The following is an 18175-nucleotide window of genomic DNA, read 5'->3' as shown; positions in this document are numbered from 1 at the left end:
AAAGGCGCAGGAGCCTTGGCCCATCTGGCCAACCTAAATTTCAACTCCCTCAGCACCACCAGAAGAGCCGTAGCTCAGAGGTAAGGCATCTGCCTTGAATGCAGAAGGGCCAACATGCAATCCCCCGCATGTCCAGGTAGGGCTAGGAAACAATTCCTGTCTGAAATCCCGAAGAGTCACTGTCAGTCAGTGTCGACAATACTGAGCTTGATGGACCAAAGGTCTGAGTCAATATAAGGCAGCTGTGCTCGCCACCCCCTTGCATGGCAAAGCTGTAGCACTGAGCCAGATCTCCAGCTGGCTCCAGGCAAACTCTCCTTTCGCTCTCGCCTCCATGGGGCAGAGAAGGCTGCCACTTAGCTTCTCCACCTCCTCCGTTTCTTTTTTTTGAGGCGCTGCTGCCGAATCGCTGCAACGATAAAATCTGCTGCTGCTGCTGACGTTTAATAGCGAATGAAAGTCAGCATAAGGCCCTATTATCGCCACCTACTGTCAACGATAAAGTCTTGAATTTCTCCTTCGTCTTCTATGAACAGCGGTCACTTTTACTCCCTAGAGAAAAAAAAACATGGCGTCAAAAGGAACCAGGAAGTCCAGTGGCAAGAAGGAGGCCCCTGTCATCCCTATGTCTATGATCAGAAAGGAGACTAGCACCGCCCTCACTCCCAAAAGCGCGTGCGCACACTAAGTTGAGCAGGCGCAGAACTTTGAGCCATCGATTACTTCCTATCACAGGAGTGGATGTTCCGCACGAAAGCAACGCCCATGGCGGAACAGCTACGAAACGCTGGAGGCCACCAACTTGGCCTGTGCGTGCTTTGCGGTTTACCAGCAGCGGGTAAAACAACGATGGGGCAGGCGCTGAGCCAGTTCCTAAGGAAGCGCAAGGGGTGGCAGTGCGTTCTTCTTACTTACGATGATCTCATACCATCGGAAGCTTTTAACCAATTGAAAGAAAGCTCAGGACAGGAGAGGCAGCAGTCATTGGTTGGTAGCCTCCTTCTGCCTCTTATTGGCCAATATGTATTGTGATTTTCATTGGATGGGGAAAGTCTTCTGCCTATTCGCGGGAGCTTTCAATGACAACCCAGTGACTCGATTGACAGCAAAGCATCGACAAACAAATGACACCCAAGCTTATCTTTCAGCCATTAAGTTTTGTGTCACTGCTCATAACATTTTTCCTTCTGATGTGTCGCAGCTGAGTTTAGATATATAATCCAATACTTTAGATTCAGCCATGAAGTTTGCCCTGAGTAGGCGCTGGCTTGGTTTGTCAAAGCATTAATATCTCTATATTACAAAGATAGCACACTGGTTTATCCTTTATTAAAATAATCTGTAATCTATATCTATAATCTAAATAATCTATATCATGTCACTAAATGACAAAGTCATCCATTTATTTTAGCTTTGTAAGTAAAAATGTCTGCAGTCTTCTCCCTTGAGTTTTTCTTGTCAGGTGAATTCATATAATTTTTAGGTCAAATTCTTGGTATGCAGTGTAAATGAACTTTTAGGAAAAGTAAACTCTTCTTAAAAGCATCTATATTTTTTAGTAATATGAACATAAAAAATACTAGCCTGCATATTTTAAAGATGATGATGATGATCTACTGACAGTTCCCTTTCTGAATCTTAATGTTGTATTTTAATATGTTGTTCACTGGTTTTGGACTCTTTCTGCTAAAAGGCAATATGTAAATTAACTTTAATACAGTAATGATGATGATAATAATGTTTTGCAAGACAGTGTTAACACAGCAGTCATTTCACTCTACACATTTGTTGATTACAGTAGTTGTTAGAAGAAGAAAATGAATTTCACACTTAAAGAAACAGCCAATTGTTTTTTGGCACCTTAAAGGTTAACAGATTTATTGCGGTATAAGCTTTTGGTGAACAACATTTTTATGGCTCTAGTGAAGTCCATGAAACTTATGCTGCAATAAGGCAGCAGTCCTAACCCCATTTACCTGGAAATAAGCTTCATTGAATTCAATAGGGCTTACTTCTGAGTAGGCATGGTTAGGGCTGTGCTGGAAATCTGTTAGCTTTTAAAGTGCCACAAAATCCTTGATTGTTTTTGTTGCAATAGACTCACTTAGTTAACCGTCTGGAATTTACCTATAATTACTGTAACAGTAGGTATGCCTTCTAAAGAGGTTAGCATGTTTGACCATTGCAAAAAAAACCCTAAGATTTTTGTGATACCTTTAGATACATTAATTATTTAGGAAGGCTGGTAGCAGCATACTATATTGAATTGAGATTTTCCAGCACAATGTCTATAAGGAGAGAGTGGGTAAAGTGGAGTGAGTTGGCTATACAGAGAAAAGTATAGAGATGATTGATGCTCAGAAATAATTGCAAATGATCTAAAACATGAGTGAGGACAAATTAAGTCCATTTTACGCTGTAGCAAATGGCAAAGCCTTCATTGCTAATTATGGTTCCAAACTACATCCAGTATCTTGTAATCTAACCATGAAACACTGTCCTTTTACTTTATAGATGTCACACTGGAGATTGTACCGTCAGGAATTATTGTTGTATCTTGAACACATCCTTCAGGCTTTTATTAAAGGATGCCATTATTCTCCTCCTCCCAACAGAACTGAAACAACATGGAAAAGGTTTGCCTGGTATTTGAAAGAACAAGGATTAATATCTCCAGGAGCACAAACAGAAGACTCTGCATCTTGTCAATATTTGATAGATTTTACTCCTCTCAGACCAATATATATTATTTTAGATGATAACTTTTATTATCGGAGTATGAGATATGAAGTGTACCAGTTAGCTCGTCAGTGTAAGTTTGATACTATATGTTAAGCTGGTGGCTCAACCTTGACTCATCATAAGTGATCTTGGATCAGTCACAAGTTTACTAGTACAATAACGAACCAGGTTGTTTTAAATTGTTTTTAATGTCATATTTTAACATTGTTGTAACCCTTCCTGGGACCTTTGGGTGAAGGGTGGGTAATAAATGATTATAATAATGACCAAAAGTAAAATACAATTAAAATCATAGTTACCAATCTACCTGTTAAATATGGCCACATTTCTCCACCTGCATATACTTCAGAAGGTCTGGCAGAAGAGGAAGCTTCAACTGGTGCTGAAAGACAGACAAAGTAGGTGTCCACCAAAGCTCAGAGAGAATGTTCCATAACTGGGGTGCTGTTGAGTCATAGATCTCCTGATCTGAGCCAGGACACTGCCAGGAAACCCTCTCCAGATAACTTCTAGGCCCAGAAAGGACTATATAGGGAAAGGTGTTCCTTCAGATACTGAGGTCCTGAATCATTTAGGACTTTATATGTTAGAACTAAAACTTTTAACCCTCAGGCCCAGTGACAAATAGGCAGCCAGTATAAGTCTTTGAGAACCAATATTATATGGTCTCGTGCAGGCATGCCTGTAAAAACTGATCACCACGTTTGCACCAATTGCAAGGGCAGCCCCATGTAGAGCGAGTTTCAGCAGTCCAACCAAGAGTTTCAGTAGTCCAACCAAGAGTGCATGGATCACTATTGGCAGGCTATCTCTATCCAGGAACATCCATAGCCAGTGAATCAGTAGAAGCTGGAAAAAGGTATGCTGTTCCACTGAGGCTACCTGAGCTTCCAGTGACAAAGTAGAATGCAGGAATACTCCCAGGCTACACACCTGATCCTTCAGAGGAAGGGCAACCTCTTTTAGAATGTGCTGCCTTCTTATGTCCAGGATCCAGGAACCACCACTCCACAGTACCTCCATCTTGTCAGGATTCAGCTTCAGTATATTGGTCCTTATCCACCCACTGCTGTGTCTAGACACTGGTTCAGCACCTGCCTGCCTTTACCTAATCAAGGTGGTGAGGAAAAATAGAACTTAGTGTCATCCTCCTGTTGGTGACATCTTGCCCCAAATCTTCTGATGGACATTCCCAACTCCTTTGCATAGATGTTAAAAAGCATGAGGGAGAGAATGGAAACTTATAGGAAGCCAGAGCACAACTTCCATAGAGCCAAACAAAGCATCTCTTCTCCTTCACCCACCCCTAAGCTACACTCCGTAACAAACCTTGCAAGTAGGAGTGAAAACATGTGCCACCAGTTTCCAACCTACAAAGTCAGTCCAGTAGGATACCATGGTTGATGGTATCCATAGCCACTGAGACCAAAGAGAACCAACAGGCTTGCATTCCCCCTATCTCTTAATACAGGCCATCTGTCAGGTCAACCAAAGCTTTTTCAGTGCTGAAAAAGGTCTGAAGCCAGATTTAAATGGGTGAAGATAATCAGCTTCCTCCAAGCGTGTCTGAAGTTGGCAGCCACTGCTACATATTATGCTGTTAATGGGCAAAATCTCTTTCAAGGGTGGGATATATATATTTATGAAGTGAGCAACAGTCTTTATTTTACTGTAAATATATATTTAAATATATGTGTAGAATTGAGCTGGAAGAAATGATATAATGTTGACTTTTAGTAGTTAAGCAAACGTTCCTGTATGGCTCCATTTACCATAAACTGCAAATTCTGAAGTATTTAGGTTCTATTGTCATCATCCCATGATGATATAAATGGCTTATTTTTGCAAAATTCCTGTGTGTGCTATGCATGGTTTTCAGAAACTGTGATGACATTAAAATGACTGTCTTTTTATCCAGAAATATTTTGATATTTGTCTAGATACACTGGGCTTCTGTCAGTTGTTCCTAGACTGTCAGGCTGATGTTTGTTTAGAGAGAAATGGTCAGAGAAAACAACCATTACCTGAAGAAACCATATGGGCAATGGTACAAAAAATTGAAATTCCAAATCCAGAGAAATACCCATGGGAACAGAACAGTCTCATTCTGAAGAGTGGAGAGTGTTCATTAGAAGATAAGTATGTAGTCAAATTGAAGCAATTATTTACATTAAATTAAATTAATTAAATGTCTGGCAACATGGACCTCTGTGCTCAGTTTCTGGTAGCTTGCATCTCACCCTGAGCCCACAGTCCTTTCACACACAAGCCTGCTGCTTATTAAGCTGTCTTCATTTCAGTAGCATAATTTAGGTGAGAACAATCAATTTGTTGTTGCTGTTAAAAAAAATTGGAGTCAGAAAACCCTGCCGATCTGCTACAGATCACCCAGAAATCTACCAGTAGATCCAGATCTAATTTCTGCTCACGCCTGCTCTATACTCACCTGGTAGAATCTTAACCCCATTGATCACAATGAAACTCTTGCCTTGGTCACTTCAGTGAAACCAATGCCCCATCTTTAGGCAAGCTCTTATATTGCCTATGTACTGCCAGTTTTTCCTGTAACCTTTGTTTACCTTATTTTTTTAATATTCAGTCTTCAGGTGCTCTGTTTGTTATCTACTGCTTTGGAAAATCCAGTGAAACCTCTGGAAGAGAATACAGACAAAAAGGTAATACAGAATAATTATATAGCTAATAACTTCAGTAGTGCTGCAGTACCTCAAAGGCTGTAGGTACAACTTGAGGATGTACGTTTGACTCCTGGCACTTGTGATGAAAACAATCCGCCGGACTCAGAGAGTTATCCATTCTGGAGCAGAACATTTTCTACATGAGAAATCTAAGGCTCACTTTTACTATTCAGTTTCTGCACCCAAAGGAAAAGTTTGAATTGTAAGACAATAGGTGGTGTTCAATGCTAGTCCTCTTCAGAGTAGACCCATTGAAGTTAATAGACATGACTAACTTAGGTTCATTTCTGGCACTTTGGATTATAGCCATTGTATCCAATTAAGTCCTACTCAGAGTAGACCCATTAAAGTTAAGACATGACTAACTTGGATTCATTAATTTTAATGGTCTATTCTCAGTAGGACTTTGTCGGATACAATCCAATGGCTATAATCCAAAGAAATACCAGTACCATTGGGTCCCATTGCCAACAATGGAAGACAAGAATCTAAGTGCTAGCCTTTTATAGCACACAAGAGGAAAGCCTGTCTGTTTTTACATTATTTAACTGAATCAAAGTTGTATACAGTAGGGCCCCGCTTTACGGTGCTTCGTTAATGCAGTGGTCTCAATTAGATACAATTAGACTAAAGCCCCACTTGTATGGCGCTTGTTCTGCTTTTACGGTGGTTTTTGGGTGTCGCACATCATTCTATTCAATGAGTTCCGCTTTTCAGCGGTTTTTGCTTTTCAGCGGGGGTCCGGAACGTAACCCGCATTTCTGGGGAGATAGGCCAGTGTTATTCCACTTATAGCTGACTATAACTTCCTCAAGGCTGCTGCTACTTAGGTTTACAATTTAATCAATGAGACCACGCTGTCTAGATCATGTTACAAGAAATTAAATTGGACCCAGTGAGCTACATTTCTGACAGTTACTAATTTTAAGTTCTTACAACAAAGTTCAAGAATGCTCCATAGTGTTGTGTGCTGACATGCCCTCTGTACAATTTCACACTGGTCTGAGTACAGAACTAAGGCTAATGGGCAGTCTAGCTCTGAAACTCCAAAAGCAGCTTTTGTGTCATTAATACTGTTTTTTCACAAACCTTCAAAAATAATATTGGTATTTGGAGGGCCACCTTCTCCCCTTTAAACCTGTCTAGTCACTAAGTTCATTGCCAGCACCCCCATATCAGGTCTTCCCATTTTCTTGAGTGTATGGCTACTAGACGTAGAATCACCTTAGTAGTGGAACCTCAACTGTGGAACTCCTTCCCCCTTACCTAATCACCTAGGACCAAATATCTGGGCAGTAGGAAAACCTTAATTTTGTTCTTGTAGACTTCATTGGCTTTTGATGATCTTCATTAATTTTAAAATATTTATATATTGCTTAAATATGCAAAATCCCTTAGCGGTTTCCACACTATTACAATTAAAATCATTTTTTTTAAAAAAAATCTATATTTATATTATAACCAAAACTAAAAAGAAGTATATCAACAGAAACAGAGAATACATCAATAAAACATTCAGTAAAATACTAACAAATAATTAAACAGCTCTTGAGGATTCTGCTGTTGAAAAATGCTGCTGTTTTATTTGTTTTGAATTTATTTATTTGAATTGTCAATTCAAAGTTTTCTGTCCAGTACTAACTAAAGTTCACTTTCTCTACAAACCAACTTCTCAGAGTTTGATCTAGGTTTGCAAGTAAATCATAGCTTAAAGCAAACTAATTTGCCATGTTCCAACAAAATTACAAACAATGGCTTGTTGCTAAGCAGTAGAGGAGGCTTCAACTCTCCTCCCCTCATGCAATGGGAAAAGGTAGGAAGCACACAAGCCCAAGCTCACCACTGTTAATGCATGTGGCCATGATGTCTGAATATATCCTTTGGGGAAAAAATTCACACAGTTCTAAGAAAACTTTTTTTGTTGATTGTTGCTAGGAAATTGATCAAGCTATTTGTGCAGCTAGTATTCTTCATCAAGCTGACCAGGCTATCAGGCGAGCTGTCTCTCAAACCATGAAGAATGCTAAAGGTATGCCTCAGCAAGATTTAGTTTCTTTTTGCTAGAGGTAGCTTCGTTTGCTTTGCGTAGGCTTAAATCTCACAGACACACTGCAATAAAACTACAAGTGCAGCATTTTATGCTTACTTTTTAAAGATTGTTCATGCCATTTGTCCCCTTTCTGAAGATTCCTCTGTGGGAAATCCAACTTTTGAGGTGGTAAGTCCTTGTTCAGTTTTTAAAATGTTAGATGCACTTAGATCTTTGATTGTCCTTTACTTTTAAACATATAACAATGGTTAAGCCACAGCCAGTCATGTTTTTGTTTCCCTAGACAATAACCTTACCCCAAATGAGATGAAGAACTTGGCAGATGAACTAAATAAGCTGAAAGTAGAATTCTTGGAGGATTTAAGATACAAGTCTAATGAGAAAAATAACCAATCGGATATAAATATAACTTCTTCATTCAGCCAACAGGCAGATGACATTGTTAATAAGTATTTAAGGAAGGAGTATTAGCATTTTGTTTTGCTCAGTGAAGTGGCATCTGGGTTTGACAACAACACTAGATACTGCACTCTTGAGATTTGGCATTTCCAGTGCCAACCATCTGAAACAGGTCTGGCTTATAATATTTGATGTCTCATTGTAAAAAGAAGGGACATTCCCTCAGTCTCTCAGCCTCAAAGTGAATGAGAAAAATACCAACTGTACTAAGAAGCTTCAGGATCTACAGGGTGAAGAAAGATGCAAGATTTACCACTTGAAATATTTTACTATTTGCTGTAATTTGAAATATTGCTGAAGCCAGGATCATTGACTCATACGCATAACCCAGATGTTGTTGGACTCCCAAAATCATATCAGCCCCAGCCAGCATGGCTAGCAGGCTAACGGACTATTAGTCCAACATCTGGAGAGCTAAAGGGCATAGTTGGCAAACTATGCAAAGCCTCAGCACTGTGAGGAAATACTGCATCATCAGAATCAAAAGGACTGTGCCTTTCCATCTTTGAGGGTTGATGTTGCATTTTTAAAAATATTTTCCAAGTTTGGATCCAACAAACCACAAGAACTAACCTTGCAGACGCCTCTTTGAAAGGCTGAGGACTATCCCAAACATGCAAGGAAGCTCTGCTCAATTTTGGGCAATTCCTTCTTCCCTGCTGCTCCATCATACACTGTTCAAGAAGGTCATCCAATCCCCGAGAGGCTGAAGGGTCTCAAGGGAAGGAGAAAGAATCCAGTCTTCAGTACAACCTGGGAAACTTAATACCAGAAAGGAGAGTGAAGTGTAACAAACCCATTACAAAGGTACAGGATGGGAGAATAGAAACAACCTTTTGCACCATAGTAACTTACCAAAGTGTGCCTGTAACCAGTTGGAAAGTGGGTTGCGTATATTGACTTCCACTGCATTTCTAACCAACTGCAAGGATTTGGCAAGATTCTCCTCACCATTTGGCAAGTTACCAACTGGCATAGTCTGGTAAGTTATCACTTGGCAAATGGTCCTCTGCCTTTATCCATTGCTGTTTCATGTTACCAGAACTAGTGCCATCAACAAGAGCTAGTAATTCCTGGACATAATCCTTGTAATAGAAGAAACATTAGAAAAGTGTTGTTTTTATTTTGTGTGGCTGTGGGTGTAATATCTTATACAAAAATTACATTCCATAATATGAATTATATGAAATATAATAATCTTTTTTCAAAAGACCATCAGTACATGTTAGAAAGTATTTTTCCATGTCCCAATTTTTGAATTGTCCTTAATGTTTTTTATACTGGAATAAATATTAAGAAAGTTTTAGAGGCATACTTACCATGAGTACTCCATAAAATATGCTTCAAGCAGGGAATTGCTTTCCAGCACAAAACATAATTGGCTCTGGTTTTGTTTTTTAAAATTATTTAAACTGACAGAAGAACTCTGCTGGGCTGGCACATATTTCTAATTTACATTCCCTTTGTCAAAATATTAATAGAATGTGGCAGAACAGCAAATGGAACAAGACTAACACTTCCTTTCCAATACTATACTGTCATAATGTTAACAGAAAATCAAAATGTGCTGCTGTCACGAAACACACTGGAGACTCAATCCATCCAAAGATAAACACTTTCAAGCCTCATATCTGCATATGCTTATCTCTCCCATTGAAATCACTGACTGGGCTTCGAAAAGGGCTAGCTTTAGCTGCCCTTGCTCTTTCCCATTACTGTTCTTTGTTAGTTACTCTCCTATTAATTGTAAAAATAAAAATCTAACTTTTGGTTGTATCTGTATTCCATATACATAGTGTGACAGACTCCAGTCAAAGATTATCACTCTTTTTGTTCAGTACTGCAGATAGCAAAGGGCTTAAAAATATTAAGAGCAACATAATAAGGTAGCAGTCCACAATCCATAGCGCCAGAGTTAGTGGGTTATAGACTGCAGTTTTAACAGCCGTATCTCTTACAATGCTGTTATTTGCACACAGAAGCTGAATTCATCTGAAGAAAATATTAACATAAAATTCAAGATAATTTTTGTAACACAACATTTAGCAATGCAACTTAATTGAAGCTCGTTATAGTATTAAATAATGATTTTAACTAATAGAACTGTTGCTGAGATTTTACTGATTTGGGGCCTGACTTGTAAATCTGTATGTAGTCTCCTATATTTTGATGAAAATGAGCCATACTAATGAGGATGTTTTGGAATCAGTAACTATAGCTACTAGCTGTAGCTTTTTCTTAAAACAGGCAAGAAGTTCTGTACAAGATTATAGGGAAAGAGGGCCAGTGAAAAAGATGTTATGTTTAGAAATGAGAAGTTTGTTTTGAATTGTATAGCATAGATTAATGAGGTAATAAGTTTTTTCGAAACTCCAATCCTGCATATTTTATTAATGAAATGGGCCCCAACATATCAGTCATAGGGTCAGAGATTGCTATATGCTATCCTTATTCCAGTAGAATTAGTAAAGGCAGCATTGTAGTTAGTACATCATCCACTGACATTCTAAACTATGTTTTGGCATTGCGGATTCCAATGTTAGATGAAGTTGCCTGCAAGCCTTTGTCTGCTTTTTGTCCCATCTCCCACTTTCTGTTGGATTAAATCTGTCATCGCTCACAGCTCAGGTGTCATTACTCTCTCTCTGGCTGAAGCTTTAAAAACAGTAGTGTTTAGGATTTTACCACCCATCTCAACAGGGGTCCTGCCCTTTCAATAGCTGCATGATCAGTAGAATCAGAACATGTAGATACTCAGGGTATCTACATGTTGCAAAACTTCACCTCTTGACTACCTGACTATCTTTAAGAGATACCGGAACTCTACCAAAAAAAAAAGCCAGTGACCCTAATCTCCTTATGGCCCCCAATTCTGTGAATATTATATATTCCTAGTACACAGCAGCATTCAGCAACCAAGATTTGCTAACACACCATACTGAGAAGGTAGAGATGTCTCAATAAAGCTCCTCCCCCTGACGTACTCAACATTGTTTTTGTTACGGCCACTCCTCTCTCTATCCTTCTCCCATACCTATGTGGTCATTCAGCCTGCCTGTCTTCCTCCTTAACGTGATTGCTATTTCACACGCCACTAAGACCAGCAGGTCTGTTTTTGACAAGGGAAGAAACAAATACTAGAAACAGGTTGGGAGTGGAGATATCACCAGCTGTTGTTCATTGGCTATTATTTAACACATACCTGATCGACACATAGATTGTTTGTAGAAATTTCATCAAGATGACCCAGCTAGGATATATAAAAGGATTATTTTTAACAGCTTTTATTTAGCTGTGTTAGCTGATTCAGCATCTCCAGCATTATTAATTAAAACATACATAGTATATTTTAGGTTCTCTGCTGTTGTAGCATGCAGTCCCAGTCAAAACTAATCAGAAATTTGTCACTGACTTCCCGAGTGCAATATATATGGCACTAGAGTAGCAAACCTGGAATTTGGTGCTACAGCATTTTAGAGACGCAGAAGGCAATTCCAAAAATATTCTGTTGAAATACTTCTACATATCAGAATGCAAACACTGAATACAGTTACACAAACGTATTAAGACACTGAATATTAATTTTGAGAAAGATACCTATGGGAATTTTGAAAACAAATTAAGATCTTAACTATAGCTGCTTGAAAGGACTTTTCTTCTGAGAACTAATTAAAAATTAAAAAGAAATTTTCTCACACTGAAGGGAACTCTGAGTTCATTAAATTGTTTCAAGCACAGTGCCAACAGCTTATCCTGCACTATTACACGCTGTGTACCTGGGTAAGTACTGTACCATTACCACCCTTTATTATAGTTTAGGGCCTTTCTGTGACTACAGGAGGAAAGAAAGCCTCATTGCTTATGTGGGCTTCTACTTGCATAACTTTTTGGACATAATCTTATTATATTGGGCTTTGCTGGTGGGTTTTTTTCTTTTGCACTGGCCCATGATGACTTAACTAACCCAAGAGGACTTTTCTAACCTGTGCTTCTATTTTGGCCATTAGAAGAATGCTCATCTACCGAAAGATTTGATCATCAGCAGTTGTATACCAGATACATCTTCACACAAAGGCACGTAATTAGGGATGTGAAACCATTCAATAAAAGCACTTTGTCCGACAAAAGTTTGTATGTGTATATTTACTTGTTATGCAAGAGACAGCGGTATAAATCCTCTCTTGATTCCTTTAAAAGAAAATAAAAAAGATATACAATAAAAGTGCATGTCAAAATAAGTGTTTTCCCCTGTATAATATTAACAATTCATGTGCTGTAAGCTAGCACCATAGTTTTTGCTAGCATAATTTGTTTAAAGTGCCTATTCACTTTCCTAGATAAAGGCAGAAACAGTTGACTATCATGACTTAAAGTATTTTTCCACTGCAATGAATCAGTGATTTTTCGTATACACTTTGCCAAGTATAGAACTATACCAAAAAACAGTATGGAATGTTCTTTCTCAACTGCTGTTTACATGGACTAGAACACCATTTTCAAGAAATGCATTCATTGTTCATTGTTAAGATGACCCATGACAAATCTGAATTATAATTTCATAACCTCCTTGCTGCTTCATTTCCATTAAAAGACATTACTATCCAGAAGGTAAAGGCAAGACAGCTTACACATCAGCATTTTAAAGGCAATGAAGTTATTTAAAATGCACCACAAGCTAGGCATGAAGATTATGGTATAGCAGTTTAACGTGTTACCCATTTTGTTCTTGTGTGTGTGTGTGGGGGGGACAGTTTTTAACATTACAAACATTTAATACTAGGCACTATTTCCTCGTATTCCTTGAAAAAAGTCAGTAGTACAGAAAAGTGGGTGCCTTTGTACCCCAATTCACATTATTACTCTTCTAGTTTTCCACACTATTACTCCGTATTACCACAGGAACTTATTAAAGGCTTCATGGCAATTACATTTTGTCTATATTTTAGGTTTTGCTGTAGACATCAAACTTTATCTTTGTTTAGTCATTACAAAATATTTTGTGGCAGTTAAGGGGATGGCCAGTTTATACATAATTGTATAACTTCTACACTGAACATATTTGAGTGAATTACATATGGTAGAAGTTTACGCTACTGGGCTATTTTTGTAGCACAGCTTAATGTTAAGGATTGTAAATATACTTAGACACAAGTGTTGATCCAAAGTTCAACATTATGTAAGGCCAGTTATATATTAAGTTGCACTGATGATCCACTTTTTAACAAAAGTAATTGCACTACAAGCCTCATTTTCATTTTAGGAGGCATGTAAATAATGCCACCATGGTAAACAAACATGTCCCCAGCAAATCATGACAGCATGTAAAGATATTTGCCTCCAATGTTAAAAATTACTTCATCGGATTTCTCAAAAATGGCAAGCAACCAAGGAAAAGACAAAAAACAACAATGTGTTTAAACACACACAAATAAATGAATGCATGGTGTAACTTGTATTCAGTCAATGCTGGTTATGTTGGCCTCTGGCAAAATGGCAGGCAAAGTCATATTTGTTTTTACATTTGCAACCACATATGTTACACTGGAAAGGGTTCTCAAATCCATGACATCCCATGTGGATAGTATAAAGAATATTGTCAGCAAAATACATATCACAGTGCTGGCAGTGATGCAGAAGCTGAGGATCCTGAACTGGAAGAGTTGGTGCTGGAGTACTTGGCTGACTATTACTTATGCTTGGGGTGCTGGCATGAGCACTGTGGTCGCTGCTGGGACCGGCAACTGGACTGTAGTTTCGTTGAGAATGTACGGGACGAGGATCAGGGCTCGCAGGGGATGAGCTCTGAGGAATACTGGTAGACACTGCTGGAACGGTTGCTGGTGCAGCTGGTTGCTGCATCATAAAAGGCTTTTCATCTTGACATGGTACAACATCAGGAGAGGGTGGGTTTTGGTTTTCAGGGGGCAAGCTAGACAACTGTCCTGCTAAAGTAGATAGCTGGTTTAAAGGGTTATCTACCATAAGGTCTTGTGGTTCTCTTGGTAACCCACCAGTCTCTGTTGGCTTTGTCATACTTTCATATGCTTCAGTCTGAATGTTTGGGATTTCATGAGTGAAGTCATTAAGGTAGTCTGGCTTCTGAACCACCATGGAAGGTGGACTCAGGTTTATTAGTGCCCTTCGGCTGTACCCCAAGTTACTGGTCTTCTTCTGCAAGACACCCCACATCTTCTTGCTACTAAGGGAAGGCCTTGTACCCTTTATAGGCACCATTTTATGTTTGCGTCTGCGATGGTGAGACAGGTTGCTTCTGTCACTACAGCGAAACGAACACAATTCACATTTATAAGGTTTTTCACCAGTATGAGATCGCATATGAGCTTCCAAGTGACGTTCATATGCTGATGCAAAGGGGCATAAGTGGCACCGGTGTGGCTTCTCACCTGAAAGAATGTAAGTAAAGATTTTATCATTGCTTCATAACAATGTTTTTCCCCCCAAGAAACAAAAGGAGGAAGAGTGAATAACTACAGGTGAGTCACTGGCTGAAACACAGTATTACAATCTCTAAAGCTTTCATTTAAAATCCTTAGAGAAACAACAGTAAAATAAAATGAGGTTAGAGGTTCATGTCCTAGGGCCAGCAAATGCTGGAAAAGACATATGCTAAGTTCAACAAGTACAAGAATCAGCAAGATAAGGAGTCTAAACAATGTCTAGAATTGGCAAAACCATTTCCCTAGACACTCACGTAAGACATTTAATATAGTCTGGTTTTCCTAGGTTTAGTTTGCAACTGAATGTTAAGTATCAACTTTTGCTGATTGGAAAATTATCTAACAGATAGCTGCAAATCTCGTAACCGGAAGCATAGCACGTTTGATGCAATAAGGCTCATGGAGGTATGTATACCATTATGATAGAGATACGAAATCTGCAGAATCAGTCATACCTGTGTGAATTCTGATATGCTCTATGAGACGTGCTGTTCCTTTGCTGGCATAATTACAATAGCGACACTTTAATTTCCCATCAAAAGTTCTTTCAAACCCGTCTACTAATACTCCTGAGTTTTCATCCAGTGAGACTTCAACTGAAGGATGATCCAGTCCATTTTGATCACCTTCTGTGCCTGCTGTAAAGAAATTTAGAATGACATCAATAAGTTTCATCCTGTATCTTGTAATAAGCGTGTATAGCTTATAACAGGCTACTGCGAGACAGACAGAAGGAATATTCAGCTCAGGACCCCAATATCTTCTGGACCACCTCTCCTCATATAAACCTACCTGGACTCTTAGATCGTCCTCTGAGGCCCTTCTCCAGGACTCCCCTCTGAGGCAGGCTCAAAGGGTGGTGACAAGGGAGAGGGCCTTTTCAGTTGTGGCTCCCCATCTATGGAATATGCTCTCCAGTGAGGTCTGCCTGGCACCTTCATTGTCATCTTTTCAGTGCCAGGTAAAGATGTACCTTTTCTCCCAGGCATTGGATAGATTGAGATGATGTTTTTGTTTTAGTATGCTGCCAAATCTTCCTGTAGCTGTGTGGAAGTGCTATGGCTATTGTTGTTGTTTATTGTTGTTTTTATAGTGTTTTGTTTTTGTTTTAACATAGTGCAAGTCGCTTGGGGACCTTTGGTTATCAAGCTACTAATAAATCTAAATAATAACAACAACAACCCCTACACATTACTCAGCTTTTCATTTAAACAGCTTAAAATGAAAGTTCAGCTGCTCTGTGGTTAACCTACCTGCCTGAAGAGTCTCTGCTTCTTTGTCCCCACTAACAGAGCCTGAAATCATGTTCACATGGTGAGTCTGCTGAGTCAGATATTCCTGAAAATCTTTTACAAAATCCAAAGGTTCTGGTTTCTTTTCACCCATATTCACACTATGACTTCACAGTTCTGTGGGCCTAAAATATAAAACCAACTGAGGATTCATACAAGAGCTACATAATATTAACATTAGTTAGTGTTTTGTCACTAAAAGAACAGCATTTTAGCCTTGCAACTACCCTATGAGGAAGGTTAGGGTGGTAGATGAGCCAGGAATTAACCAGGGTTCCCCATATCAAGTCTCGCTAAGTCAAAATATCTAACATCTAATAAAAGTCCAATTCCTATACTGTGTCTATCAACAAGCCTACCTGTGTCACTTCAAGGTCTTCAGAAATTAGAAAGTCAGTTTTTAGGACTCATTTATCCATTATCAAGAGTTAGAATGTTTTCGAACCACAAAAATTTAAAGCCAAACCAAAAAACAGAACTCCTGCTTGTGGACTTTCCATCAGCATCTGGTTAGCCATGGGAGACAGGATGCTGAACTAGACAGATCCTTGGTTTGATCCAGCAAAGCTCATCTTATGTTCTTAAGGAACAACCTTGGCATCTAGAATTTGGTGTTTATAATACAAGTGGAAGGGAAAAAGAAGGTATGCAGCAAACCTATGAAATCCACAAATACTCAAGCTTCAGTGAGACACCTCTCACTTCAAAAGGTTCCTCTTTGATGTCTGGATGCTTTTACAAATATGAGAGAGAGAGGAGAGAGCGAGAGAGAGTGCACAACAGAGCAACAAACATGCAACAGCAAGAAAAAACACCACTAAGGCTACAATCCTAACCCCTGAGCCATACTACTAGAGGGGATTAGGGTTCAGCAGACATGTCCACCTAAAGCCACCAATCTGGCCCCCTCAGCAACAAAATAAAAAACTGTCCCTAAATTTTAGCCCTACAAGGCTCAATCAACAAAACTTTGGATCCACCAGTGGCTCCACTAGTCCCCAGACACAGCTTAGATTGCTCTGCCCACTAGTTTAATATTAGAAGACAAACTTTTTTGATTTATGTATGATATACATGGTCTGGCAGATTCTTAGTCCTAGATTTTAAAAAGGAGCAAAGTGAACTAACTGTCAAATCCATTTCATAGATAATCTTGACCTGCCATTGATTTTGTGCAATTTGTGATTATTTTGCTGCCTTTTAGGACTATGCAAGATTTAAACCTCTATGTAATTCCATTTGATTGATGTGCTGCAAGAGAAAGACAGCCTATTGTTACACAATGATTAGACCTGGATACAAACTTTTAAAGGCAAGATTTAAGAATTACAGTCTTTATTTTTATTATTTTTAGAAGACGAAGAAGAAGCATGTCATACCTGAATTTTTCCCTTTTATGTAGAAAGCATTCTGAACTCTTCTGCATATTATATAAATGACAAAGCACATCTGCTCCACTTTCCCTATCAGCAAAGAGGAAAAAAACATTTCTCCATTTATTAACTAATTTAAGTGCACTTACCCTTCAGGAATGATAGTCAAAAACCATATATAAAAGTGACAGAAGCACTTCAGTTACTCATTTTATAGACTTAGGCTGCAATCCAATGCACACTTACCTGGGAGTAATCTCATTGAATCCAATGGAACTTACTTCTAAGTGGAAGTGTTTTGGATTGCACTGTTAGTTTTGAAAACAACCTTTTCACCCCAATCTTAAATCCCTTTTAGTCTGTTCTATAAAGATTTCACTAGTGGTTTGTACAATCACATTTGAAAATCATTTTTCTCTGAAGGCCAACACCATACAAAACAATTCTACCCAAATCACAGTAAGGCAGCTAGTCATCTGGGATTTTAAAAAACCTAGGATATTTGAAGAGGGTGATTAGCTAAAAGGCACACTTTTTTTTCACCACCTGGAAAATTACATGTAGTTTGTAATGTTTTGCAGTAAACATCTGGCAGACAATGAAATATATAATTTTCTTTGCTGGATTAGATAAAGACCCATCTATTCAAGTATCCTGCTTAAAATTATGGCCAGATGACTACTCTGGCAAGCAAACAAGAATAAGCCCAGGAACTGGTGATGATAGCCATCCCACATTAGACTTCACTGAGTAATTACTAATATACTAGTCTATAGAGGGGGTTGCCAATGTGGTGGCCTCCAGATATTTTGGATTGCAACTCCCATTATCCTTGACTATTGGCCATGCAGGCTGGGGCTGATGGGAGTTGTAGCCCACAACACCTGCAAGGCCCCATGTTAGCAACCTCTGCTATAGAGATTTCAGTTTTAGCTTAGAAGGTGGGCTAAGCTAATTGACATCACCACATATTGTGGCACTGAATTATTTAAGTACTTGCTCTGTTTTTGAATTTCCAATCAGCTTCACTAAATCCTAAATTCTAGTATTCTGAAAGATAAAATAGGTTACTTTATTTACTAGGGCCGCACAATTTCATACATCT

The 18175-nt window shown here is 38.8% G+C and overlaps 2 protein-coding genes and 1 long non-coding RNA gene across 5 annotated transcripts in view; 1 reads left to right on the top strand and 2 right to left on the bottom strand.

The window, feature by feature from the left end:
- The first annotated feature begins 693 nt into the window (after nucleotides 1–693).
- On the top strand, nucleotides 694–12064 carry PSTK (phosphoseryl-tRNA kinase). Its single transcript, XM_061635753.1, has 6 exons — nucleotides 694–987; nucleotides 2515–2812; nucleotides 4683–4881; nucleotides 5342–5417; nucleotides 7374–7467; nucleotides 7772–12064. Exons 1-6 carry the CDS (start codon nucleotides 742–744, stop codon nucleotides 7957–7959), a joined length of 1101 nt encoding a protein of 366 aa, XP_061491737.1. The 5' UTR covers nucleotides 694–741; the 3' UTR covers nucleotides 7960–12064.
- On the bottom strand, nucleotides 5091–8976 carry LOC133389000 (uncharacterized). Its single transcript, XR_009764000.1, has 3 exons — nucleotides 8803–8976; nucleotides 8521–8708; nucleotides 5091–5393 (listed from the first exon to the last, which is right to left on the bottom strand). It is a non-coding gene; the product is annotated as an uncharacterized LOC133389000 (long non-coding RNA).
- Nucleotides 12065–12071: 7 nt separating the features above from the next.
- Nucleotides 12072–18175, bottom strand: part of IKZF5 (IKAROS family zinc finger 5) — a 13178-nt gene continuing 7074 nt past the window's right edge. For all 3 annotated transcript variants that reach the window (XM_061635749.1, XM_061635750.1, XM_061635751.1), the window contains 4 exons: nucleotides 17077–17160; nucleotides 15659–15822; nucleotides 14861–15043; nucleotides 12072–14351 (listed from right to left, as the gene is read on the bottom strand). In XM_061635749.1, the coding sequence (XP_061491733.1) occupies nucleotides 13408–14351; nucleotides 14861–15043; nucleotides 15659–15791 (1260 nt within the window). In that variant the 5' untranslated portion in view covers nucleotides 15792–15822; nucleotides 17077–17160 and the 3' untranslated portion in view covers nucleotides 12072–13407. The remainder of the gene's footprint in view (nucleotides 14352–14860; nucleotides 15044–15658; nucleotides 15823–17076; nucleotides 17161–18175) is intronic.

The sequence above is a fragment of the Rhineura floridana genome, chromosome 7 (genome assembly GCF_030035675.1).
Source record: "Rhineura floridana isolate rRhiFlo1 chromosome 7, rRhiFlo1.hap2, whole genome shotgun sequence".
Taxonomy (NCBI): Eukaryota; Metazoa; Chordata; class Lepidosauria; order Squamata; family Rhineuridae; genus Rhineura; species Rhineura floridana.
The sequence above is the reverse complement of the archived record's forward strand: the minus strand, read 5'-3'. Positions and strand labels throughout refer to the sequence as shown.

Coding starts and splice junctions, on each gene's coding strand:
- PSTK (XM_061635753.1), top strand. CDS start 742: ATGTTCCGCACGAAAGCAACGCCCATGGCGGAACAGCTACGAAACGCT. Junction 4,882..5,341: donor GAGTGTTCATTAGAAGATAA/GTATGTAGTCAA, acceptor TTTAATATTCAG/TCTTCAGGTGCTCTGTTTGT. Junction 5,418..7,373: donor AAGAGAATACAGACAAAAAG/GTAATACAGAAT, acceptor GATTGTTGCTAG/GAAATTGATCAAGCTATTTG.